This window comes from Echiichthys vipera (genome assembly GCF_963691815.1).
Source record: "Echiichthys vipera genome assembly, chromosome: 9".
NCBI lineage: Eukaryota > Metazoa > Chordata > Actinopteri > Perciformes > Trachinidae > Echiichthys > Echiichthys vipera.
Genome location: NC_139834.1, coordinates 6,275,965 through 6,303,469, shown reverse-complemented (window position 1 = coordinate 6,303,469; position 27,505 = coordinate 6,275,965). Strand labels below are relative to the sequence as shown.

The 27,505-nt window shown below is 43.0% G+C and overlaps 1 protein-coding gene across 2 annotated transcripts; it reads left to right on the top strand.

Annotated features, from left to right (window-relative positions):
* Positions 1-3,798: 3,798 nt before the first annotated feature.
* nfatc2a (nuclear factor of activated T cells 2a) lies at positions 3,799-26,517 on the top strand. Of its 2 annotated transcripts, none has more exons than XM_083919875.1 (10): positions 3,799-4,033; positions 5,896-6,829; positions 6,938-7,106; positions 9,820-10,022; positions 10,127-10,299; positions 13,240-13,380; positions 16,081-16,136; positions 16,250-16,382; positions 16,519-17,214; positions 24,385-26,517. In XM_083919875.1, the coding sequence occupies exons 1-10, from the start codon at positions 3,976-3,978 to the stop codon at positions 24,438-24,440; spliced, it is 2,619 nt and encodes an 872-aa protein (XP_083776001.1). In that variant the 5' UTR covers positions 3,799-3,975; the 3' UTR covers positions 24,441-26,517. The 2 variants fall into 2 exon arrangements, with proteins under 2 accessions (XP_083776001.1, XP_083776000.1); XM_083919874.1 differs by having other exon boundaries at positions 16,519-17,220.
* The last annotated feature ends 988 nt before the right edge of the window (positions 26,518-27,505 follow it).

The following is a 27,505-nucleotide window of genomic DNA, read 5'->3' as shown; positions in this document are numbered from 1 at the left end:
GTACCTCATGTCCTGGTTAGTTACTGAAAGGAAACATGTTTTTTTTATTTTTATTTGTCAGTATACCTGCCATATGCAATCACCACGTGGAACACAATGGAGACACAAATGTGACACTCCCACACTGCTGCACAACGCTGCGCTAATCACCACAGTCCCTGATATGGTGTGAATGCAGCCTAAAACACGCGAGATAGAAAAGCTCAGATCTGCTGAGAATCAGCATGGCAACAATAGAATAATGGACTAATACATATGATAATAAGGATTTTTTTAAGTATAGCAAATAGACTGGAGACAGGGGGAAACGGCCAGCCTGGCTCTGTCTGGTCTGAAGGTTTGAAAAACCTGCCGAACCGCTATATATACTTACAGCACAGCTCTGGACTAAAACGCACCATAGCAGGCATCAATTCATGGCACTGAAACAGTAATGTAAAGTTTAACTTGGCTCCTCAGACTGGCTCATACTACAGCTTCCTCTCCAGGGCAATATGTTAACTTGTTAATGCAGCTTCAACTACCTGTTTCTTGACCTCAGCAAATGTACTCAGTTTAAATGTGAGCCTCTCTGTGTGTTCTCGCCTCTATGTATCACAGTAAAACAGTGGCAGGTTTGCCAAAAGCAATGGTCTACTGTATAAACTGTTGCTCTCATACCATGGCAAGTTTATACTGCCGGATGACTGAAGGTGTTTGAACTTTAAACTCATTCACTATCTGTTTAGGATTTAAAACCTCCACAGACCAGACATGGCTGAGCCTTTTTTTCCCACACAATTCTTGATGAGCTGACAAAACTACTAATGCACTTGACAGGACATAAAGTGAGACATGACTCAGACATGTATATTGGATTTATAAACGGATTGATTGCCAACACTGGAGTAAGGTCTCTGAAACACAAAATGCTGAAACATGAAACGCTGTAGGCTACTGCAAGAAATGTCCCCATAACTGTTATACAAGATGTGATTTATTTAAAGAAGTTTCAGTCTGGGACTTTATGGTTTAAAGGCGTAGTTCAGATTTTTGGAAGTGGGGTTGTATGAGGTGCTTATCCACAGTCTGTGTGTTACCTACAGTAGATGACGGTCGGTGAGCCTCCAGTTTGGAGAAGCAGGCAGAAATACAGACAAAGAAGCCAAGCAATGTATTACTGTGGATGGGGGCAGCAGCTAAACGATCTATATCAGTTAAAGTGTGTGCTATATTCAAAATATTTTCACCCCTTTACCTTGCTGTAGAAAAGCCCTTTTTAAGTTTTTGCGGGGTATATGCTCTGGTCAAAGATACCAGACTGCATTGACAAAGACAGTAATTTGACCTCACAGAGCACGAAAGTTACTGGACTAAAGCTGCCTCAATTGGTTTGTTTGTTTGTTAGTTTTGTTACTTAGAGCGTACTCACACTGTCCTTCCGCACCGCGCCCCGGGCTTTAGGGTACTTGTCCCCCCCTCCCTCTCTCCCCGCTGGCCAGCCCGTTTGTACTCACACTACCTGGGCCTCGGTGAATGCTTCTTGATGCCTATACGTCATCACGCCGCAACACGTCACACGCATTGATTGACATCATCGCGATGCGTCTCTTCGTTTACAAATCTTTCCATAGACCTCTGAGTTTTTGTGCGTCTTGTCGACTGTTTTTGAATATTTTCATCCGACCAGAACTGCAGTAAACACTCCACCTCTGCATCACACCAACGTGAACCTTTCGCCATTGTTTAAATGTCTGCGCATGGTCCGTCTTTTTTTCTTTTCTATGTCTGAACAGGCGCACATAAAATGACGTGAGAGTCGCCGTAGGCGTCGTACTCGTGCTCGTACATGTGCAAACACGCTCTACAAAAGCCCACCTCTCTCAAACGGGCCGTGGACGGCCAGCTGGCTGCAGCTAGGCGCGGAGTGGTTGCACTCACACTGGTCAAACGCACTAGGCCCGATGCGGAAGGACAGTGTGCGTGCGCCCTAACTAACCCTTTAAAACACAATAACACAAACTAACTAACCAATTGAGGCAGCAGTAGACCAGCAACTCAAGTTAGTCTTTTTGTAAATGGAGTCTGGTTGCTTTGAAGAGAGCCACAGACTGTAACAACGAAGGGTTTGACAACTCCACAAGAGTGTTGGTGTTGGTGTTGGTTTATTTTAGCCTTTTTTTTTAGCTAGCAAAAAAACATGTGGTGGCTAGCATAAAACATTTGTCAAGTGGTATGGTTGTCATAAATATGAGAAATGTTTTTTTTCTGTTATGGATATGTAGGTAGTGATGTTTTTTGTTTTGTTTTTGGCTTCTTTGTTGGCAGAATGGTAAGGAACTTAAAAAAGGAAAAAAGACAGACACCAGACATTATACTACTGGCTGTGGGCATTGATGACTATTACAGAAAGGGTGATTCATTCATGTTAAAACTTTTTTGGTGTCTCTAACTTTTCTTTAAAAAAACAAAAAAAACCATAAAAAAAACTCTCTTCACTCATGAATCCCATTGATAACTATTTGGATGACCAACCCTCTGGTAGGGTGGGTTGTCACCACGTGTCAGAGTGATTTTGATGTCTAACAATTTGCTGTTAAAATACGTAATAAAATGAAAGGGATACCCTTTTTAACCCAAGACCTTAAGCTTCCCTCTTATACAGAAATGACTATTATAAGATGTGTTAATGATGAGAAATGTACTCGAGAGTAAAAAGTGTGATAACCCACCCCCGCCCCTCTACTGTACATTCCTTATGTCCTCCTGTCTGCTTCTCCAAAATTCTGACCTTCATCTACTGTAGGCAACACGCAGACTATGGATAAGTACCTCATACATCCACACTTCAAAAACCCAGAACTCTCCCTTTCAGTGAACCTGAGGTGCTCATGTGTGTTGACACACCCTCCACAACACAAGCAACTAACGAAGTGTGTGTGGAAATGAAAAAGTGAGTGTGTATTTTTTGCTGCGAGACGGGAAACTACATTAAAAACGTATGAATCCAAAATCTCAGAATTCTTTTTCCCCTTGGATGCTACCTTATGTAACTTTTATTGCAATGGAGAATCTGTCCTCATGACTACTGGGGTCAGTCTATGTAGTGATCTTGTTCAGCCTTTTTTTCCCCCAGTCGAGTATCAGAAGATGCTGCAGATTTCCATTATGAAATGGAAATGGGTAGCAGCTTCTTCCCCTTAATGGGAACAATGGAATTCTCTATATTCCATGTTCAAAGCGTCAACTAACCATGGGCACTTAAATCACAGTAAACATTTTAAAGCTGTCTGGGTTTCAGTCATTTACAAACCTGAGGATAGAGTGAAGTTTAAGTCAGAAAAGTAAAATTCATGTGTAATCAAACTATTTCTCTCTCTCTCTCTCTCTCTCTCTCTCTCTCTCTCTCTCTCTCTCTCTCTCTCTCTCTCTCTCTCTCTCTCTCTCTCTCTCTCTCCTACAGTGTCCTACAGTAATTTCTTCATCCCTACAATGAAGTTCTTGTGTGCTACTGTCTGAGAGAAGCCGCAGAAATGCCTTGGCGCAGGAGCCGGAGACGTCATGGATTCCTGAGTGTGGGGCTTTGCAGGAAAGCCCTGAGTCTCCGACATGGACCCGCTCCAGGTTTCCATGGCAAAGGCGCACAAACAGGAGGAAACACTGAGGGAATCCCGTTATTTTACAGCATTGGAGCATTATAAACACCCAGAGCGGGGAAGGAAGCCGCTCTTGATACACAAGTAATCCTTATAGAGCTCTAGGAAGGGGGACTTCATACCAGAACCAGAAGTGCTGTAGCTGGTGCGGCTGCATGTTTTTTTGGAAAAGAAAGGGCAGCTGCTGTGTCGCAGCTTGAAGTTCTTTAACGCCTACTACAGAGAGTTTTTATTCTCAACTTTTTTTTAACTGAAGCGAGCTTCTTCTGCTATGCTTATAAGCGGAAATTAATTTTTCATTTTTTATTTATTTTTCGCCTTTTTCCCCCCTTCTCTCCAGATGTTTAGAGATACTTGGAGGCTGGCACAGTACCACACCATGAGGTCGATGGATCAAGGTACTGCTGAAGTGTTGTGATTATCTGGTAATCAAAACATTTGATTTCTAAATTGATAGAGCAGTGTTAGCCCTGGAGTGTTTAATGAGTGTGTGATGGTGTGAGCTGGACAAATGTCATGATGTGTCAGTTAGTGTGTCAAAGATAGTTGGGACGTTGATGTTTTGGGACGAGACACGCCAGGTGATCAGCGCACAGCGCGTGCCTCGGCGACACCAGAGGACACCGAGATGTTACGGGGGGAAACATAGAACCAATTAAAAAGCAGCAAATAAGCGAATTGTATTTAATAATGAAATACTCAAAACTGCAATTGTATCTTCGCAAAATACTATAGGAGCGAAACTTTGGATATGAATCAAACAAAGGGAGTTAATATAAATTATGGCATGCTTTTAAACTTCCGAGTTACATGGACGACAGCAGTGTAACATGAGATCAAAAAGAACGCATTTTACATGTTCTGCCTACCTGCCTGCTGTATTTGGTGTGACTGTAATTAAGATACTGACCCGGCAGGCTCATGACATGATTTAAAGAGACACTTGTAATGTCATGTATGTCATGTTCTGCACTCGTTCTGGTTCATTTGGCTCACATGCCCAAACCAAACCCCCAAATCAGCATTACAGTCTTTAAAGAATACAGAATAGGCACGCTAGGATTTGCATAATACTCCACCAAAATTGAAACTGAATGATACATGATGTTCGCGGTTTTTTTTTGCTGACTGAGCACTGTCGGCTACTACATTAGGAAGGGACGCCCGGTATCTGAGCTGCGTCGTGCGTAAATCTGGGGGATTCCCTCAGGAGATCATTTTCGTGACGCGTAAAAGATCATCTACACGTTTGTCTGACAGTTTTAATGAAACCCAATCGACTGAATGGACGGGACTTTAGGAACTACAACAACACGACGAGTGTATCCTCTAAACCTGAAGCGACCGTGAAAATGGATCTGTGTGTCAGTGAGCGGGTGAGCAGGTGATCGGCACCCTGCTGTGTCACTGTCAGGTGTCAGACACCCGGGGGCAGCACCAGGCTGCGCAGCGACAGCCTGTCACAACTCAGTTATCAGTCAATCCATCTCTTCCGAGCTCTACTTTTACTTTTTTTTCCCACTTCTTCTTCGAAGAGCAGAGCGGAGGCGTGATCAGACAATTCTGCACTGAGTGTGAAAAATAGACCCGCCTTCATCTGAAAATAACTGCGGCGGGCTGAAACAGGAAACTTGAGCGCGGCTTTCACCTCCTTGCAGGCTCACCGATGCATCATCTGACACTTGAACAGGTTCCCCAAATCCACACCAGCGCCGCAGCACCTCAGCCGCGTCCCCGCCGCTCTCTGCTGAACCCGGAGGAGTCGTTAGGAAAACGTTAGGAGACAGATGACCTCTTTTTACGACGAGAAAGATTTGGAGGAAGAGCTCAGTCGAGTCAACTGTCCCGATGAGGATTTGGAGTTTGAGTACTTGTTTGAATATGAACCACCTTGCAGCGACTTTGCTGCGGGAGATCAAGGTTTGTCCGGGGCGTTTTTTTGGAAACCTGAGCTGACTCCTCTCCCCTCTCTTGGTTAGGTGTAGGCTCAGGATTAATGAGTGACCTGTGAGGCTTATTCATGTGAATAAAAAAAAAGAACAGGAAGTCAATTTGACAGGCTTCTTGATGATGGGTGGAAGTTTAGTAGCTTTTTACAGCTGACATGATTTGAACTAATACAAACTGTGTCTCCAGGTTATCAGTGTCGTGTGGAGAGGTCCACATGAATTAAGATGATGCTGTTATTATCGAAATAATGTCTCTGTGAATTTTCTCAAATGTGTGTTTGTGATGATTCTTAATCTTCCCTCCCTTGCAGATGATCCCAACCTTGCACCTCACAAAGTGCTCGGCCCTCAGTCTGAGCAGGTGTTCCCTCTGGGGGAGGCCTCCACATACGGCATCAAGTCCTGCAGCCCCCACTACAGTGACCACAACACTGAGGTTCTCTCAGGATATGAGAACCAGGAGGCCAGACAATACCTGGACAATACCCGGCCTGCAGGCCTTGCTCTGAGCCCACGGATTGAAATCACCCCATCCCGTGAGCACTACAACCATGGTCGGGACTCCCTGCAGAACCACCACCTGAACATTAGCCCCAGACCCACTCTCACTGTGCCTGGCCATGATAACCTTGCCTACCGTGAGCCTCAGTGCCTGAGTCCCGCCAGCAGCAACTCCTCCACCAGCTGGCACTCGGAGAGTTATTCCCCCTGGGCCTCTCCCTGTGTGTCCCCCAGCAGCGGGCAGAACCCCGGAGACCTGTGCCCCAGATTACAGAACATCCACACTGGCTCCCCGCGCACCTCCCCGGGAACCTCTCCTCGCACCAGCTTAGCCGAGGACGGCTGCCTGGGAACCCGCTCGCCCTCCTCCAGACCTGGCTCCCGCTCCACGTCCCCACAGGGCAAACGCACCTACGACATGTACAGGAGTCAAGGCTTAGTCCCCGGGTACCGCTCCCGCAGTCCTTCCCCCCACAGTGGCCATGAAGATCACAACATAAGTGCCCACTATACACACAGCAGCCTTGCTGATGCTATGAATGGTTTTGGCAGTGGTCAGCCCGGCCTGGTGCCCACAAAAATAGTCAAGACGTCCAACCAGGTTTACACTCTGTACCCAGAGAACCACGCAGAAGGGAACTACTTAGTGTCCTGCGACCAGGACATAAAAGCCAAACCTGCTGCAGAGCCTTTCTTTGTTATCCCCCCAATTTGGTCCAAACCGCTGGTTTCCAGCATCTGCAGGTAAATTAGGCCGTGCTACTTATGGCTAACACACACACCACTAAAAGATACATTTCCTTCTTCTTAAGCAGCATAACTTTAACCATTCCCATCCTTCATGTCCTGCAGCATCCCTATGGCTTCTCTCCCCCCGCTGGAATGGCCAATCCCCAGACGCACAGACCAGTATGAGCTCCACATTGATGTGCAGCCCAAGCCACACCACAGAGCTCACTATGAGACAGAGGGGAGCAGGGGTGCAGTCAAAGCACCCACAGGAGGACATCCTGTTGTGCAGGTACGGCTAAAAAACAAATTTTAAGGTAATTGAAAGTGGGAAATTATAAAGTTACAAAGCGCTGAATGGCCACATGAAGGCATGCTGTCAGGTTTGTCCATTAAATCATAGTAGCTTTCCAGTTTGGGAGCCTCGGGCAGCCTTTGCGTGTAATGGTATTTCCTGCTCATTATGCACTCAGTGGTGGTTGCAGTGGTGGTGGTGTTATTGCCCAGGGCCAGCTGTATGAAAATGACTTTATGTGAGTTACTCCCATAGATAACACCTTCCCTATTTTTCACTTTGTTCTGCGAGGTTTCTGAACCTCAGACATATGACATGCTGTGACCACCATGAAAACCCTCAGAACTGAACTCAGGTCAGTGGGCAACTCAAGCTCCCTGATTTCTTTTTTTTAGCCTTCCAGCTTAAAATAGTTTGCTGCTGTGTGCCCTCGCCCCCATGGTTATAACCACACAAACAGGCCTGTGTTCATGTTGCCCCTCACTTCCTCTTACACACTGGTTTGTTGTCTGCGTCGGTCTCGCACTAGGAAGCTGACAAACTGTTTCAACACTCACTAGACGCGTGTAAAAGAAAGTTAACAGTGCCCGCAGCTGAGATAATTGTTGCACAGGAAACATGAAAAGGTTGCTAATATTTCTCTCACAGTCACAACATTGGATTCAAACACAGCATGTTGAAATGAGCCGTGACACGCTTGTGACACGGCTGTGACTCGTTTGACGCTCCAAGAATATGTTCAACTTCCCTTTTCTCTGTGTTACCGTGGCAACATTTCAAAGCTGTTTTTGTTGGTGATAGTAAGGACTTGTTGGAAATAAAGCTTCTCTTGCTTCTTTTCCATTTTCTGCCCATCCCCAAAGGCCTCACCCTGAGGTCAGTTCTGCCTGCTTTGCCAGGCCAATCAGATGGTCAGGCCTGGATAGCCACGGCTGCACTCCTTCACCTCGTCTTTCCCTTCCTCTTCTCCTCCTTCTCTTCCCTCTGTTTTTCCTTCTCTCTCTCTCTCTCTCTCTCTCTCTCTCTCTCTCTCTCTCTCTCTCTCTCTCTCTCTCTCTCTCTCTGAGCCCCGTACCCTCCACTTTACTTTTCCTACACTGCTTTCTGTCATGACTCACTGCTCCTGCCACTGCCATGACAACGGGCCGACTGCTCACATGGCCTGTTAAATGTTTGCAGTCAGCTTCCTCTGATTCACTCCTTGTGGCAGCTACCTGGATATGGAGCCAGCATGCTCATTCATGTTGCCATAGTTTCTGCTCACATTCAGCAGCTGCTGTGAAGTCTGTCACTGTTACATCCACTCAGATGATCATTTCTTCAAGGTGATGGATGCTTTCTGTAGTTTTTCTGACCACAAGTAAAAGTCACTATCTTAAAGGGATAGTACAGATTTTTTTGAAGTGCGGTTGTATGAGGTATTTATCCCTATTCAGTGTATACCTAAAGTAGATGGCGGCCGGCACGACCCCAGTTTAGAGAAGCAGGCATGAGGACAGGCATGGAAGCTTCTTTACACAGGGGGAACTAAAGCCATTCTATGCTCCTGCAAAGCCCCCAGACTGCATTAACAAAAACAGTCATTTTACCTCACAGAACAACTGGAGTTTGATCTAGCTTAAAGGGTTAGGAAATAAATAAACCGACAAACTAACCGATCAAAGCAGCGGTAGACCAGCAACTCCTGTGTTCTGTGAGGTAAAATGACTGTTTTTGTCAATGGAGTCTGGTGGTTTTGACGAGAGCGTAGAACATTTTCACTTTTCCCGGTGTGTAAATTTAAAACAGGGCTGTCTGTTGAATAAGGTACAGCTGTAAAAATATTCGAAATGTTTTTTTTATGTGGCCAAAATACATCTATGTGCTGTCCTCGTCCACTGTGGTACATTTCTTAGCTTGTGTACCTGTGCTCCTGTCTGCTTCTCCAAACAGGGGGCGTGCCAACTTCCATCTACTGTAGGAATTACACTGACAATGGATAAGTACCTCATAATATAACCCCACTTCAATAAGTCCAAAATATCCCTTTAATAGGAATAAACTTCTGCAGCTCTTTTGGCATTAGATAGTTGGTGTAGAAATACTGTATGTCAGACTCACTGCTTTACTGACATTTTCTGTAGTCAGAATAGTCTCTCCAAAAAGGTACCTGACGTGTTTGTGCCGTCCCTCTTCAACCACTTCATGGTTATTTTCTGTCATAAAGGTTATGCACTACTTTGTTTGCACAAATACAGCATTTCGATGCAAGTTGATGCTTTGTGGTTTTTGCAGGTTTCCTCAGGAGGCACTCTCAAGGTTAAGAGTAACCCCCCCCCCCCCCCCCCCCCCCTCTCTCTCTCTGTATATCTCCAGTTCACAGCTTCACCTTTGTGATACCTATGTGGTTACTTTTATGCCAGATGTGTCAGTCAGGCTGGATGTTTGAGACAGTTTCAGTCAGAACACCTTCCTAAATCCTTCATCCAGTTATGAAAGCACAAGGCTGTAGGATGTTAGCTGCTGGTTTCTGTTCAAGGCTGCAGAAAGACATTTTTACACATGTGGGGTCTGACACTGATTAGCCACCTCTGGGGAAAACAACATCTGGAAAGTCAGAGTTAGAACAAGCGGCTATGGAGACACACAACCGGTTTAAAGCGATTAAAACATTTCCATCATACCGTATCTCTGTTTCATGACCTTATAGTGATTCTTTTTACGTCTGCAGTTACATGGCTACAGAGGCAAGGAGCCACTTGGTTTGCAGATCTTCATTGGTACAGCAGACGAGCGCATCCTCAAGCCTCACGCCTTTTATCAAGTCCACCGCATCACTGGTAAGACAGTTACAACCACCAGCTACGAGAAGGTTATCCATGGCACCAAAGTCCTTGAGATCCCCCTGGAGCCCAAGAACAACATGAAAGCAATGTGAGACATAATAATGTGCATTTTTTGAATGATTTGACATCTTTTTTTGCTTAATACACATTTTGCATTGCCAGTCGTGCTCACGTATTAATCCCTTCTCACAGAATCGACTGTGCTGGGATTCTGAAGCTCAGGAACGCCGACATCGAGCTGAGGAAGGGAGAGACGGACGTCGGTCGGAAAAACACCCGCGTGCGCCTTGTGTTCCGTGTGCACATACCTCAGCCTGGAGGACAGCACGTCTCTCTCCAAGTGGCCTCGCATCCCATCGAGTGTTGTAAGCAGCCACACGTAAAACACTTTTATGGTGAACTTTTCATGCTATTTTTACCTCATTTTTAAAAAAAAAAGTTTGATACAGTGAAGGCGTTATGAGTTCCCTGCGTATGCTTCCCGTTGAGGTTAAACTTCTGATGTTTTCAATCAGTTAACAAAACTTCATATAAAATAAACATCATGAAAAAACCCAACTTCAAATGAGTTTTGGAGCTGGGCTGATAGTCCAGAGCAGTGCACACAAAGCTTTCTTTATGCAACCAGGGCTTCCATCCAGTAGGTGGGCGTTGCATGTTTCGGTGTCTGTGTATCTGTCTGTATATGCGCAGTAGTAAAACGTGTTTGAGTACATCAGTGCATGTGTACATAGTGTTATTAAAGCACCTGGTGTAATCAAAACTCAAACAAGAGGGTTCTTTATCTAGCTTTTCTAACACCCTGGTAAAGACAGCATTCTAAATATCAGCGTGACACACGCTGCATCAAATTTGCTCCTGTCATTGTAAAAAAAACATGACGCAGAATATGATATCATTTTATAATTGCGTTTCCCATCTGGTTTCAGTACAAAACAGTGGTTATTACCTGTGTGTTTGTTGTAACATGAACTTCAGAACAATCAAGAACCAATCAAGCATAAAGTTGCTCACAATGACCCGTATGACGCATCTGTCAGGCCCGTTGATAAGCAGACTGTGTCCGTGCTGCTGGTGTCATCCTTTGTCATCTATCTGCTAGTGGTGCAGTAGGGTGAACAAACATGTTCACAGGGTTGTTTGTCGACACCTCAGTTTGCCTCAGTGAGCGTGGAGTTTGAGCTGAACTAATGGGTGATAATAAGGTACAACATGAGAAAGCAACACTGACATTAACTCCTTAAAGCCCCGTTCACACTGGAAAATACACCCACAAACACCCACCAACATCTGTTTTTTGTCTTTAGAGGGAAAGGTTACAATTTGCATTCATTCCTGGGACAAATGACTCTGCAGTGGTCAGCAGTATTTATCGGCTCCAATTCCAATCGGCAATAATGGAAACATGAAACCTGAGTGGACGGCAAAGTTATGACCCGCCCTACTCTACCTCTGATTGGCGAGTAATTATTGCCTTCGTTGGTTGGATTGGTTAGGTTCAGGCATGAGGAGTGAGATCGGTTAAGGGTTACGGTAAGAATATCAGGTTAAGCCAATTAGAGGTAGAGAAGGTCGGGCCATGCCTTCACCTTCCTAGGAAAAAAATATCAGCAGCTGGAAAAACAATTGTTTGTGCCTAAACCTAACCAATCCAACCAACAAAGGCAACAAGTACTAGCCAATCAGCGGCAGAGGAGGGCGGGTCATGACGTTGCCGTCCACCCAGGTTTCATGTTTCCATCATCTCAACTTGAGCTGGGGCCGTAAATACTGTTGATCACTGCAGAGTAATTTGTCCCAGGAATGAATAAGTAGGAATGAGTGTAACCTTTCCCTCTATGGACAAAAGCCAGATGTTAGTAGGTGTTCTGTCCAGTGGGAAAGGGGCTTTAAGAGTTAATGTCAGTGTTGCTTTCTCATGTTGTACCTTATTATCACCCATAAGTCTCTGTCAGTAACTTCTGCAAGTCTTTGTGATCTCAGGTTTAAAAAAGAGACTGAACAAGTAACAGATATAAGAAAGAAAAGAATGAATCACTGTAACATTATCATAGCCTCCATGCTGCTCTTCACTGTTTACTAACCCTGTTTTCTGACGTGTTTGCGATGTCGATTGTGACACACGAGAAAAACAAACAAAATAGAAAAGCATACTCGTCTACTGCTAATAGGAAATTAATCTACTTTTAGCGTGTTTTGTGGGAAAAGGGCTTAACAGACCCTATATTAAAACCATAGACTCCTAGTAAACCTACTCCTATACTCCTGGAAACATTTCACAAAAATGCCATGTCATGTTTAGACGCCCTGTTAGTTTGTAATCACTACATGTCTTTGACAAAGATTTAACGTTTTCAGCATCACAGTCAGTAGGTCGTATTTATTGCAGGTCTGTGTTATCAGGTTGCATCAGAATGTTAGTTGTTCCTCTTATTTGTCCCCTTCCTGTATACGGCACTTCACTGTATGTAGACTGTCCTCCATTGTTACCTTTGCTTGGTTGTGATTTGACAGATTTACATTGCTGCTAAACTGAAAGCGGGGGTTGTTATTGGTTGAATGACTCAGCAGCATCACCTCTTTATTGTAAAACTGAAGTCACTTCTTGGTAATTAATTGTTTGTGCACTTGTGAGAAATCAAAACAGAAAATTTCACATGAATTGAAATTTCTAACTAGTTTCAGGCTGCACCTAACGATTATTCATCACTGGTTAATCTGTATATGAGTAACTGTAAAGTCTGCCTTGAGGTTAGAGGTGCGAAGAATTAAACAATTGTTTGCCAACTATTTAAATGATTGATTAATCTGTTTGATTCATTTTTGTTTTTGAAAATCCTCGGATTCCAGCTTCTTAAATGTGAATAATTTCTGATTTCTTTCCTCCTCTATGACAGTAAACCGTATATGTTTGAGTTGTGGACACGACAAGACATTTCAGGACGTCATCTTGAGCTTTGGGAAACACTGGTCACCATTTTTGACCAACAACTATTCGATAAATTAAGAAAATAATCGACAGATTAATCAACAATGAAAAGAATCAGTAGTTGCAGCTCTATTGGAGGTGTCTTGTTTTGTCCGCCCAACGGTCCAAAGTCTAATATTCTGTTCACAATGATAAAATATGTTGAAAAGATGAAAATCTTTACATTAGAGAGGATCTTCAGCTGTACTCTCAAATAAAAGGCATAAATAATCTTTAAAAAAATGCTGGTTTCTGTGTCAAATGTTGTTTTCATGTGAGTGTTTGTGACAGCAGATAGAAAGTAAATGTAACATGCCGCCTCTGTGTGTCCCGGCAGCCCAGCGTTCAGCACATGAGCTTCCCATGGTGGAGAAGCAGGACATGGACAGCTGCTCTGTTCTAGGAGGCCAGCAGATGATCCTGACTGGACAGAACTTCAGCTCCGACTCTAAAGTCGTTTTTATGGAGAAAACCCAGGGTAAGTGGCGACGAATCACATCATCCACAGCATCACGCACAACATGTCGGAAGGAGTTCAATCAAAAAGATTTTTTTAAATAAAATTTCAGCCTACAATTAAAACATATAATGCCTGTAAACCTATGACTAAATCTATAAACCCTTCACAGTCTGTTCATCTGTTAGTTCTGCTATTACTCAAAAACACTAGTGATAACAATGACTCATCAAGTATCCATGTGTGTGAAGCAAATTCATAGCTTTCACTTTTCACCACCATCATTGTATAGATGGAGCCGCAGGAGCTATTTGCATGATCCAAGCGATAACACTGCAGCTTCACTTCCTTTTTGCCTTTTCCTTCCCCCCTGACTACCATAATATCTTATCATCAGATGGGCCTTTTGTTGTGTGATTAATACTTCTGTGTGTCACATGTTGATGCTTTTGATTGACACTTAAAGGGATAGTTTTAATTTTTATAAAAGTCCTTAGTGGGTTACCTACAGTTGATGACGTTCGGCTAGCTTCCAATTTGAGGAAGCTTAACGTATTTTAACCACCAAAAAAAGTTTGAATGTGCGCTATATTTAGCTTTATCAGCTTTATCTTGCCATCAGACAGCTCCTGTTTAAGTTCATATGGAGCCCTTCTTTGCTCTCTTCAAAGCCACCAGACTCCTTTGACAAAACCAGTAATTTTACCTCACGCAAGGAAAGACATATTCTCATCCTTATTCTCTTCCTTATTAAACAGAAAAATACAACTGTACACCTTCTGGATTCTCACTTTCACCCAACTAAGACGTTAGCTTAATTGTCTTGTTAACTCATCGTAAAACACACTTCATTCCAAACTGGACAAAAACAAAATAAATCTCACCAAACTCATCTTTTCCACTGTTCCAACAATCACCTACTCTGGTTTTCTGTCAAATAAATTCTTAATTCACAGAGTAAGATGTGAAAAATGTGCAGTTTTTCCCCACTGTCTGATGAGCCGCTCATTTAAATGGTCAGCGTCTGAGAAATGGCCATAGCTCGTTCTTCCAATGATGATTAAATTAGCAAAATAAATTGACAACAATGGCCCATTAAAAACGTGCCAAGAAACTACAATCGGCCATGTACTCAGCCACCACAGACCCTAGTTAGTTTGTGTTACCTTGGTGTTTTAAAGGGTTAAGAACTAACAAAACTTACATATAAACTAGCTGCCTTCTCCAAACTGGGGTCATGTCGACCGGCAGTTACTGTCGGTAATACACTGGGGGAAAAAAAGAAATTTTTTGAAATTTTCCTTTAAGTGCATCTGGATGGAAAAAAAAGGATTTATTTTTATGTTCATTCATGGCAGAGAAATACAGTTATTATTTTGACTTTAGTTATGTAATGTTTGGTTCAGCTTAAGGTGGACAGTTATGTAAAAATACTTGTCTGATATTGTGACTCACTTACTCCACTGCTGTCTGAGAGCTTGGCTTCTTAAATGCAGGCACTCCACAGGCAACTAAAACTTGGACCCGCGCGCCCCGGCTGCTTTCTTTTTTTTGGTCTTCTCTCTTCTCCGGGGTTCCCTGCCGCTGTGTTACGACACACCACAGTAATGGATAGTAAGACAGAGACGGAAAAAGAAATCTTACGAAGAGGGATTGCCATTGTTTTGGAGAGTTTCTGTATGACACAAAGTTCTGGACCAGTGCAGCTGTGAAATCCCTCTGAATGAGAGACAGCTGCCTCTGGCTGGAGCTCCCCTGGCTCTTGTGCTTGAACAGGGAGGCTTGGAAAGCTTCCCCCGGCCAAGTCAAGCCTGCTTGGGCTTTTGCTCCAGCTCTCCCCCCTTTTCCGCCTCCACACACAGTTATCTCCAGAGGGAGAACAAGCGTCGGGGTATCCCTGAGAATAAATTTACAACAAGACGCAAACAAATGCAAAGGCCAAGAAAGCAGTTAGTCATCGCGTTTTGTAAGACCTGGAGAGAGTTGATCATAAAAATAAAGTTTATTAAAAAAAGACGAAAAGTTGGCAAGATGTGTGGAATCCCCCTTTTTTCTTGCTGACTCATTTCAGCCATGTGTTTTAATTTGACAGAGGGTTTCCCACCTTCCTAACATCCAGGCAGAACTCCCAGGAGCACATGTCCCGCCATGTGTTAGGTGCGCATGGAGTTTACACTCACCAGCACATTTACTTTTCCACCTAAATGACAGCTTGAATGTAATCTGATGAAGAGGTGATGTAACATTACATAAACCAAACTCTTATAGACGTGAAGCCATTGAAAGCCTGCAGTTCTCATCACATCCCAGCTGGTGTTGTGTTTCTGTCAAGCTACGTTCGAGAGCGCACAGGTGTGTCCTCCACAGCCCACGTGTCATTCTGATGAATGGATGACTGTGCTGTGTTCAGGGTGAACCTGCTGAGCATCTCTGCCTTTCTAGCTTTGTAAGAGGAAGTGGTTTTAAAAGTGATATCACAATGCACATGTGAATTTGGAGTCAAATGTTGGGGCTTCAAATCTGCCGTTTATAACTGTATTCGGATTGGTGATTTCTCGACTGTTTGGGAGTCAGTATTTTCTAAATTTGCAGGCTTAAGACTTGTAGAATAATACCACCGTCGAGTACATCTTGAAACCATCACCCTTACTTACTCTACTGCAGAGTTAATAACCATGCCGTTTAAGTCTGTTTTCACTTTCTCTCTTTTCTTCTTTAAAGACGGGCAGCAAATCTGGGAAATGGAAGCTACGGTGGACAAAGACAAGAGCCAGCCTGTATGTATTATATACGTGAACCACTGTGCAAACCTGTCAAAAACACCAAACCTGTCAACTGTCATGATTGTAATAGTTTATGATTAAGTACATAATGGAGCACTGTCTTGTAGAGCATGCTGTTTGTGGAGGTGCCGTCCTACCGAGACACGTCTGTCTGCCATTCTGTCAAAGTGAACTTCTACGTCATCAACGGCAAGAGGAAGCGCAGCCAGCCTCAACATTTCTCCTTCACACCACTTGCATGTAAGAATGCTGCTCAGCACAGCGTGGGATTTGAATGTAAAGAGATTTTAATGACTATTATTTTTATGAATACATGGAATTTTAAAGTACACACCACTTCCTCTCTAAGTGTTTAATCTCTTTGATTTTTTTTAAGCTCCATCCATCAAGACGGAGCCATTAGATGAGTATGAAGCAGACCACATGGGTTTTGCCATGCCTCAGATCTTGGGCTTATCCCCTCATTCCTACTACCATAACCCACGCAGCGTCCTCCATCCAGACAACGGCCTGGTGTCCGGCATGGCGTCCTGCCAGCGTCTCAGCTCCAGCCTTCCAAACCAAGACGCACGTTTCCAGCAGCAGAGCCCGGCCATCGTGTACTCCCGCGGGGGCAAAAGTCTGAGCAGCAGCCCTGGTCTTTATCAGCAGACTGGAGGGATTATGCCTGACCCCCACAGGTCGGTCCTGGTCCACACGGGCTCCCCAGCTCAGTCTGTAGGTCCCATCGGTGCAGGCCAGCACCCTTCCATCATCCAGTTCTCCCCCACCAACCACCTGCTTCGCGGAGGAGACCCTCAACCTCTCACTGCTCCGCAGCCTGAGCAGATCATCTACTGCGACTACTCCCCACAGGCAGCCGCCTCCCACTCGCCCACACCCCCTCAGGCTCAGGCGGCAGTCACCCACCCTCAGCACTATCCCACAGTGATCCAGCAGCAGCCCTACGTGCAGAAGGGGCAGCAGAAAGGCCGGGTTCCACCTGGCACGGGGCAGATGGAGGCTCCGGGAGATGGGCAGAGGAGGGTGACGGTCAAGGAGGAGAACCTTGACCAGGCCTACCTAGATGATGGTGAGTGTAAGTTAATGCTTTTATACTCCGTGTGAGTGGGATCGCTTGGTGTGTGTCTTATCGGTGTAATGAGGTGAAAAAAGACAAGTGATGGATATGTGCAACTTTGAGATGAATGATTTGACTTCTCTTAAGAACAATTCAAGGATATTTACAGTATGATGTACGAGCTATAGTATCCCTCTGAACAAAGCCGCCAGAAAAGGCTCACACTGTTAAAACAATCCTCGCCAGGAGCTGCAGTTATGTTCCACTCAAGGTGGAAATAACAGGGATTATGAGTCATATGTTTATACTTACTCTTGTCAACCCCATTACCCTCTGACAGAATTAATGTCAGGCTACATCCAGCAGCAAGCAGCAGGTTGAGCCGCTACCTTACTTTAGAGTTAAAGGTTCTCCAAACTATATCACACTTTACAATAAAATGACTCTATGTCAGCCAGGTGAAGTTTTAAAGGGAGTTTAATCATCATCATGTTGCTCCCATTCAATAAAGTTCAATCTGCTGGTCGCAGGGGTTCGTCTGGCACCGCCAAACATCAGGAAATTACCTTTTCTCTCTCTCTCCGATTAAAGACCGAGAGGGAGGGAGAAAAAAAGTGTCACTCTCCCGACCGCCTGGACATGTTGACACTGTTATGAAGTGAAAAACAACTTCCATGGCAACCATTGTCAAACAGTGGAACGGGCTGCCTGGGAGAGCTGGGGAAAGCCTCTTTGTTTGTTATAGTTGGCCCGGGCTTCTCCTTGGCCTTAAGCCCCTCGATTCTGCGGGGGGAACCCACCAGAGGATTAGCTTTTTTCCGACCACGGAATTCTGCCAATCTGGCACAAGAAATTCCTATTTGCAGCTGCTCTCCTCCAGAAATCCAGCCTGATCCCTGTAAGATAGCGGGGAGGGCGGAGGGCAGTTTCGCAGGAAAAGGGAAGGGGCCGCTGCGTGTGTATGTGCGTGTTTCAATGGAAAAAATGAAACGAAGAAAGAAAAAAGGAGGGCCAGCAATGGAATTTGTGTTTTTTGGATAGAACTTGCAGGGTTTCCCTCTGCAGTAAACAGCAACAGGCTGTGAGTTGATGAATTAACACAGAGTCAGAGGAACAGTCAAACTGGGCCTCCGGTTTGATCCTCCTGTCACTCAGCTTCCTGAGGTGCCTCTGCATCTTTGTTCAATTTCAGTTCTTATTTCGAATAGCACATTTCTGCCTCTCTGAAAATCTTTAAAAACTGATATCAGAATTAGAAGTTACTTCTTTGATTCTGAGAACTGCAGGTGGTTTATAATATTAGGATTACCACTTCTGTAAGATCACATCTCTGGCTGTTAAAACCTTATTCTTAATGCATTCTAGGTTGCAGTTAGATAGTTTGTCCCCTGTTTATCCTCCTACAGGCAGTAATCCACCCACTTACATACCTATCGATGCTTTAATGAGGAGAAATAGGGGGACTTCCCGATATTCAAAACTATTTTTTCAGACAAAGAGTGAGAAGATAAGTGGGCTAAAAAAATCCCCTCTGCGTTCCAGTGCAAAGGTGTCGAAGCATGATCCTGACCACAAAACAATCATTTTAGTTGAGTGAGATTGTCAACATTATCCATCGAGACGTGTGTTTCAGCCTGTAGTCATTTCTGTAAAAAAGGGTGATGCCACATCCTGGAATCGTCACAGTGTTGCGGTCGATAACTGTCACATCTGAACATGCCTGAACTGTGTCAACTTTAGTGAAGGGTGGTAAATGAAAGTCAGGTATCAGATTGTGCCAAAACTTGAGCTCCTCATCTCCTACGCAGAGGGCTTGTGTCTTCAGCCCGAACGTTAGTTCCCATGCCTCCTATTGTCTGTTGAAAGATAAAATAAATAAATACGAATATTAGATTTAACCAATACCAATATCCGGACAATATTTGCCTCATTGACTGCAATCAGCCCATTAAGATCAAATTCACAGATTGCAGTTTTTCTGTTGAAAGAAAAAGGTGAAAGAAGGTTAAATTAAAGTTGTTTGTATGATTCAATATAAGCCCTACATTGCACTATCTTTGTGCTCCTTCAAAGATAGTGTAATGAAGGGCTGAATGACTTTAAAACTGTTAAGATTTATTTGTTTCCCTGGCTCAAAAGGGGGGATACATAACTCAAACTAATTGGCATTCGCATCCCTAACAAATATGAATCTGTTCTAAGATACCTGTAGGGAGCCTGCCTTACCAGGTCAAAAACATCTGTCATATCTCACTATGGGGCACGTAGTTTGTGAAAACAATAAAAGAGCCATGCTGGCGTAGCCTACAAAGGCTAAGAGTGACAGATTTAGTGGGTGTGGGATAAACCCAGAGGCAATGGAGCAGGTGAAATTGTTCCAGCAGGTAGAGATCAGGGGCAGGAGAGATAAAGCACACAGCAACAGCCTGGTGGACAGGCATTAGTCTCAGCTCACTTCCATCCCATTTGAAAGGCTTGATCAAATACACAACTTAGCCGTATCCAGACGGTGCTACAACCGTAGTGATGAGCGCTGGACAGCTGCTTCAAGAAACCTATATTGTTACATTGTAACATTTTGTGTATGAGTTTTTTATTTGTCAGCCTCTTAAAGGTAAAACAATACTCACATGTTCATATGTACAGTGCAGGATGTATTCACTCTGTACACTGAAGTGATTGCTTCAAATTGCAAATACACAGATCAAGAGAAGGAGGTCAAAGTCCACAGTCCTCATTCTATACAACAGGACTGAATGTCTGCAGCCATGCTACCACATCTCTGTGAGGCTGCACTTAACTGCAGCAGTGCTTTGAGCTAATGCTAACGCGCTGATGATAAACCAATCTCGGAACAAGAGACTGAATATAAAGATGGATGGCTTGACAGCTCCCCAAGGGAAGCCAAAACATCTGGATTGCCCCCTGGTGGCTGGCTGTAGTACAGGCAAAAGTACTGGTTGCTGATTGGATAAACTATCTATCACCAACATACGGGCCAAATCAAACGATCAGATCAATGAAGGGATAAAAGTCACAATATCAGGTGCATGGTCCATATTCTAACAGAAGGATCCACGAGACAAAAACGTTAGCGAGCAGCTTGCTCAATAGCTGCACTCATCTCATCCTCAGGAGCCGCCATGTTGTTTACACTGAACAGTCGCTTCGTGTTTCGTCACACATAATCCACCTCAAAACCAACGCTGATTGTTTCCTTTTTTTGGCAAACTTCTCAAAATCATCGCTGCGGCACTTTACCAGACTGATCTGTGAGTGAAATACAATGGAGCTCGTGAGATCAGGATGTTCTCACGAGGCTAGTTAGCGGATGGGCCAAACTAAAATGTAAATTGTCATTTTAGTTAGTTTTTATGCTCAGTTGTGAATTGTATATAAGATATAAGTTTGTTTTTAATAAGTTATTTGAGGCTATACACATGGGGAGAGAAATTATGATCGTGTTGACTCACGATTGGTCAGGTGGGTGTCTGGACTTGACTTACATAATGTGACTCCACCGCCCGATCACTACTGCGCAGACACGTGGAGATTTGCCGTCCATCTTTATATATAGTCTGTGCTCAGAACCAGAATCAGCTATCAGTCTGACAAAAAATAGCCTTTAGAGGCAACAGACAATATGTCCGTGGTTCCGGTGTAGCCAGGTGATACCCGGGCCTAGAATTCCTCTTCCATATGTCGGTCATAGTTTACAATTCGATTTGCAACCAGATCCAGAAGACATTTTGACTAATCTCTATGAACAGATATCTGTATATGAATGAAGATTAAAAAAGAGGAGCATTCTGCCTTTTTGTTCTTTACACTGACTATTTATTGCATACAAACAAAGCCCGCTCAAACATTATCGGTCAGTACTGCTCTAACTCAAAACAGAAACCAGAATGCTTCAGATAATCTTGTCCTATTGGTGCCGCTGGATGCAAAGTCAGGCAGTCACCAAAGTTATTACAGTTCATATTGTGGGGAACATCAATGCGTGTACCTAATAAATTACAACAATCCATCCAAGAGTTGTTGAGACATTTCATTAAAAACTAGTCTGACTCACCAGATGCTGCATTCTCCTCCCCTTCCGCTATCGACTTTGCAAGGGCACCACCGCTGCACCAGGGGCTTAGCACCAACCAAGACAATTGTGATTGGTTTAAAGAATACAGACAATATATTTTTGAGAAGTGGTGGACTGACTGACCAACCAGCCAGCCAACCAACTAACCAACCAAGACATTGCCATTCCCAGAACCATGCCACCATGGGTACAAATGTAGCTGTAATATCCTGTTTTAACCCTAGAATGCTAGATCTCCCGCTGGAAACCCATTAGAAAGGGATCTCTTCATGGCCAGTACAGAGAGAATGATCAATAACAGCAACCAGAAACTCTTTCACTGTGCATGTGAGTGTGTGAGCAACGTTTGAAGACAGACTTGACAGCCATGAGCATTGACACACCAGATCTGTGGTTAGATTGCTGGTGAGCTGTGAGTCCACTCGCTCCACTTTTATCTTTTCTCTCTTGGGCTTTTCAGCTGTCATTACAATCCCTCATCAGCCACGAGCATACTGTATACCCTTCTATACACAAACACACACTGTATTAACATGCAAATACTTGCAGACACACAAACACGCATTCCAGGTTGCAGCAGGCAGTGTGCAGCAACTGAGTCAGCTACTGTACAGGGTCTCTCTCTCTCTCTCTCTCTCTCTCTCTCTCTCTCTCTCTCTCTCCTCTCACAGTCGGTTGATAAACAGTGCCACGCATTGGTGTAGAACTCAGGAGCCAGACACTCACCTATTGAACAGACTATAGCCTGAGTGTTCCCCGGGCCAGCCTCAAATAGACAGTCCGTGCCAACCCTTCATTAGATTCAGTTAAAGCCCCACTGTATGCTGCCCCACTGCGGCGCTCCTGCTGCTTCTCTAAGCCTGTTTTATACTCAGGAAAAATCCTGTGGCACCATTGGGTAGATGAAAGTTTCTTTAAGGCATTAGGTGTCAGAGGGAATTCCACTACAGACTAAAATAAACAGGGACGCTGATGTTGTGACGACAGCAGATCACCCAGTTTGGCTGCTCCTGCAGTTTTTGCGAGCCTCAGATGCTGCTCCGGCTATAAAATGTGCTCAGTGTTGAGCTGCTGTAACGGGTTGTTTCTTTTTCACATCTGCAAATGATCAGATAGAAAGAGAGACAAAGATTGTTTTGTTGGATGGAAGAGAATCTCTGTCCCATTGCCCAATTAGATTTCACAAGACTTCACTGTAGTTGTGGGTGCTACTTTATCATTTCAGTTAGAAATAATGTTTTCTATCCAGGTCCAAATCAATTCATATTGTTTTTTTTACACCTCCTAAACTCGTGACTTGTGATAAGCTGCTCAGAAACTATCATCAGCTCAGAGATGGTGTCGTGTGGGTGATATGGTTTCTGATAATTCTGATCTTTTAATCAAGGCTTTAATAGAGCTAACACCAGCTGAACAAAGTTTCACTACCTCTAAAATAAAGCAGTGCAGGGCGCAATATTCAGTATTTTTGAACAGTTGTTGATTCTTTCAACGGTGATCATATAATATCTTCAGACCCTGTTGAGTTTAAGGGAATGGCTTGACTTTTTATCCTTGTGGCAAGAGTTAGAATAAATGAGAACATTCATGAATATGAGGTTAAAGCTAGCTGTGCTAGTTCGTAGTTGCCGAACGTAGTTGCAGAACCCTAGCCGCCCCTCGTTTACAGTCTTGATGCTAAGCTAAGCTAATGAACTTCCTGCAGCTTCATATTTAACCTACAGATGGTGGTATCGATGTTCTCATCTCATGTTGGATTTCTGATTTGAAAAGTCATGACAACCTCACCAACCCCAACCTCAAATCCAAGATGGCTGCTCTGCCCATCACTTGTAGTGAAAGCTGTAGGAATATATTGTTTATTAGCACTTCTGTCTTATTTGTGTCTCATTAAGTCAGTTGGACAGTAACTGTCAAACTTACTGTCCAACTTCTTTCTGTGGACACGTTGCTATGGTGTTTGTATGTGCAAAATACGGCGTAATGCGTTGTTATTTACTGGTATTGCTGAGAATGCCTAGCCTGGTTAGAGCAAATCCCAATGTGAAATAACTGTTTTCCGACTTGTTGTACTGGAATGCGGTCAACTTGGGAGTGACTTTGGTAAAATGTGTACGCCAATAACTTTTTGACTAACCAGAATGATGCAGATATTCAGATTTTTAACACACATTTTTTTTATCTGAAATTGAAAAACCCAATCCCAAAGTGTAGCCATTGCCATGGTTACACAATCACAGACACGATATGCTCTGTAATGGCTTGGTTACAGGCAAAAGCTTTTTTGGCCCACTTTGAAATACTTACATTACTCATCGACCCTAATGAGTTCCCCGAGGCAATGTGGAAGCAGTGGCACCAGCAGCCTATAATGTCTCTGAGTGCCAGTGTACACAGGCACACACACGTACACACGCACACACACAGTAGGCTTCCAGGCCTGGGCTCCCAGATAAACATACGGACGGCGTGTCTGCAGAGTTGACATGCTCATCATTCCTACCTGCTCGATTCAGAAATACCCATTAACTGTGAGGTTTTGACTGTGTTTAAACAGAGGTGAGCACTCACAGGTAGTTCCACTTCCTCGTCATGTTACCACTTGGATAACAGTGGTTATCTTGTCAACACATCCAGAAACACAGCTTTAGACTAAAGAATCTCAAATATACAATATAGAATTTTATTGCATTTTCACTGCATTACACAGGTTTTTAGTCGCCCCCCCCCCCCCCCCCCCTGCACACCGTGATTCTATTTTTAGAACCATGACACCGAAAGTTTCCATTTTAACCCCCTTCTTCTTCTGTTGATGTGTATACACACACTCTTTTAATCATCCGAGCAACGGGGAATCGCTTTTAGGCTCTTGCATAGCTCTACCTCTGGTGGTTACTTGACATTAATGCAGCCGTTATCTGCCTTTCATCAACCCCCCGCACAGAAATGTTTATCACAACCTCTCAGTCAACAGTATTTCAGGAATATAATCAATTACACTTTTTATTTGTTGGCTTTTTTAACACTATTTTTGAATGTCATCATAAAATTGATCCTAACATCTCCTCTCTTTCTTTGCTTTACAGTGAATGAGATCATAAGTAAGGATCTGACGGGCGTTCAGGCCAGAGGGCAGACATAGAGAACGGACCAGAGCAGGAAATGACACCCTACCCCCACCCCACCTCCGACACACACACAGACAGACCCACACACACACACACACACACACACACACACACACACACACACACACACACACACACACACACACACACACACACACACACACACACACACACACACACACACTCTCACACAGTCTTCAACCTTCCAGTAAGGTGACGCACATCCACCAACAATCAGACCTTCTCTTCCTAATTTCTTGAGCCATAGAGATAGAAAATATCCGCTCACGGCTGCTGTGTTTGCTTTGGATGTTTTCCTGCAATAAACAGTTTCATTTGGCAAACAGAATAATGAATTTCACCCAAAGCGTCTGTCAGCAATACAGCAGGTTTCCAAAAAATGGGCAAATGTGCCTTTATATTTTATATTATCCTTTCTGTTTGAAGTTTGGGTTCAATTTTGCTTAACAGAGGAATATTCAGACATGATGAAATAAAGCATTTTCCATCCATTATCTATTATCCATCCGTGTTGCACGCAGTTGAAATATCTTTTTGAACTAAAAACAATCAAAAGCTTACTTTCATACCAAAGATTCAACTCAAATACAATATATCCTCATCATTCTTCTTGCACAAAGTGTGTAGTTTGTCCGAGTGTAACTTCATATGCAGTTTTTACATGAAGATCGTCCTGAGCTTTCATGCTGATCATCTCATCTCAGTGCAGTTTTCTAATCGAAGTGAAACGCACACTGCCTTAACCAAATGAACTATTGTGACGCCTCCTAATATGCACTGTTTTCAATAACAGGGGGTGAACGTTATTCCTTTTTTTATATAATATTTGAGTCATGTGAATAATGTACCATTTTATATTCGTAAAAAATATATTGCATTATATGCAGGTTATAATGCCAAAGGGGCCTGTAATATTGTGAGTCTATGTTTTGTTAAATGATTTCTATGCTCGAGGTGACTTTTTTTTTCCTTCTTCAATCTTGCATTGAAAATGATAAAAATAAATCTCTCTCATGAAGGCTGAAGTAAGAGCTTTTGTATACTCAAATTTAAAGGTGGTCTTCTAGCTTTAAAAAAAAAAAATCAAATATTGTTATCTATTTTAATTGCATTGCTTTTACAGATGATTGTAATACCATCTGTGGCTGCTTCCACAGTCTAAAACAGAAATAGTCCCAAGCTTATATATAGTGTGTGTATTGTTTTGTGTACAGTTGAATTTTAAGTCTATCCGTAATGACAATCAGTGTACTCGGAGCTAAATGCTGTCTATGCAGAAGCTCCGTGCTTGCTGATATAAAGAGCATTTTGTGTAATTGTCATATACACACTGTAAGCACAGTAGGGAAACACAGTGTGTATAACTCGTGTGCGAATGCAGCTTGCTTTGATGAAACAAGCTGTAGTTTAAAACGATATTTTTATAATATTTCACTGAGTGAATTGGAGTACTTTGAAATTGGTGTGAGTGTAAAGAAGTGAGGTAAAGCGGTAAAAACATAGAAGTAAAATGTAAGACTGAATCTCAAATCATTTTTTTAATATTTGACCTATTTGATAGAAAGTAATTATTTTGTAATATTAGTGAAGCTGATAGTGACTTATTCTCATTGAGCCAGTGCATTTGACATTTCTTGAATGTAATCTATATTGAATCACTTTCCCTCTTTCTGTAAATATTAGATACAAAGTGTGATTGTCCATAAAGTCTGAGTAGACTTTAACAGAAGCATTGTATCGTCTGTCATGAATCTTTTACATGTTTCTTGTGTTTATAATATACACAATGTTATAGTCATCATCATATCTTTTATCTGTTTTTATTACAGCTTAAGACTTTTTTCTGAAGTGAATTATGACACATTACCTAAAAAACTTTAAGTCTCTCTTTTTAATAGGTTATATTTTTGTTTATGCATTTCTTACTTTAATTATACAATCTTAAAAGAAATCATTGGTAATGAAAATGTTATTAATACTGTCTTATTTTATTTCCCATGTTGATAGTTGTCATGTATTTGTTTCATTTTGAGTCTACTAGACTTCGTGCCGCCTTAAGAAGTCTCTGTTTCATGCTATTTTTGTATCCTTAAAAGTAGCAATAAATCATAACCATAAAAATCATGGTTGTCCTTGCTTTAATGTATCATTTCTCTTCAGTTACTCCCATGAATGAACGAATGAATGAATGAATATTTAACATGCATTTACAGGTCTACTATTGTGAAAGTATCAAACGCTCACTCTACAGAGAAATGCACACAGCCTGTATTCAGACACTTCTGTACGGTTGTGATGTCACAACTATGCTACAAAGGTAGAAAGTGCTGCTACAGTCAGAGTGCTGCAGGGACGACTTATTTCTGCAGGACAACCCAATAGTTAGCATCACCCCGGGGCCCTTGACAAAAAGCTAATGGGATTTTTGATTAATGTGGTAAATAAGCTCAGTGGGAGACACAACATTTCATAATACTTACATATTTTGTGTGGTCACAAATGAACACCACTTTTACAATTTTTGGAGCAACCACCAGATGTGAAAAAAGGCCATAAAATACAATTTCACCACCACTGGCTTCCAACTGATTTTGTGATGGCATTTGCGGTAACATAAAGCGCAAGTTTCAGAAGTCACAAGTATTGACGGATGTATTTTATGTCGTAGAAGAAAACATGAAACAATCTTGAGCCTGTGTTAACCACAGACCTTATTTTAGGCAACTAACCAAAAAAACAACAACATTAAATTAACCTTCCGACATTAAGGCGAGGGAACCAGTAGTGGCAAAGATTATCCATTTCCAGGCTCTAGGACTGTTCCTGCAGTCCTCTGTTTGCCGGCTGCAATGATGGTGCAGAGACACACGGAATACACAGGAACGCTGACCAATCAGAGCAGACTGGGGGAGTCTTATAGAGAGGGTAAACTCAGGTTTATTCAGACTGATGGGGAAAAAAAAAGAATGTATTTTTTTGAACATGATGAAAGCGTGTAAACATGTTCTAGTAGAAACCCAAAATACAGGTGTGAACCTGAAAATGAGCAGAATATGAC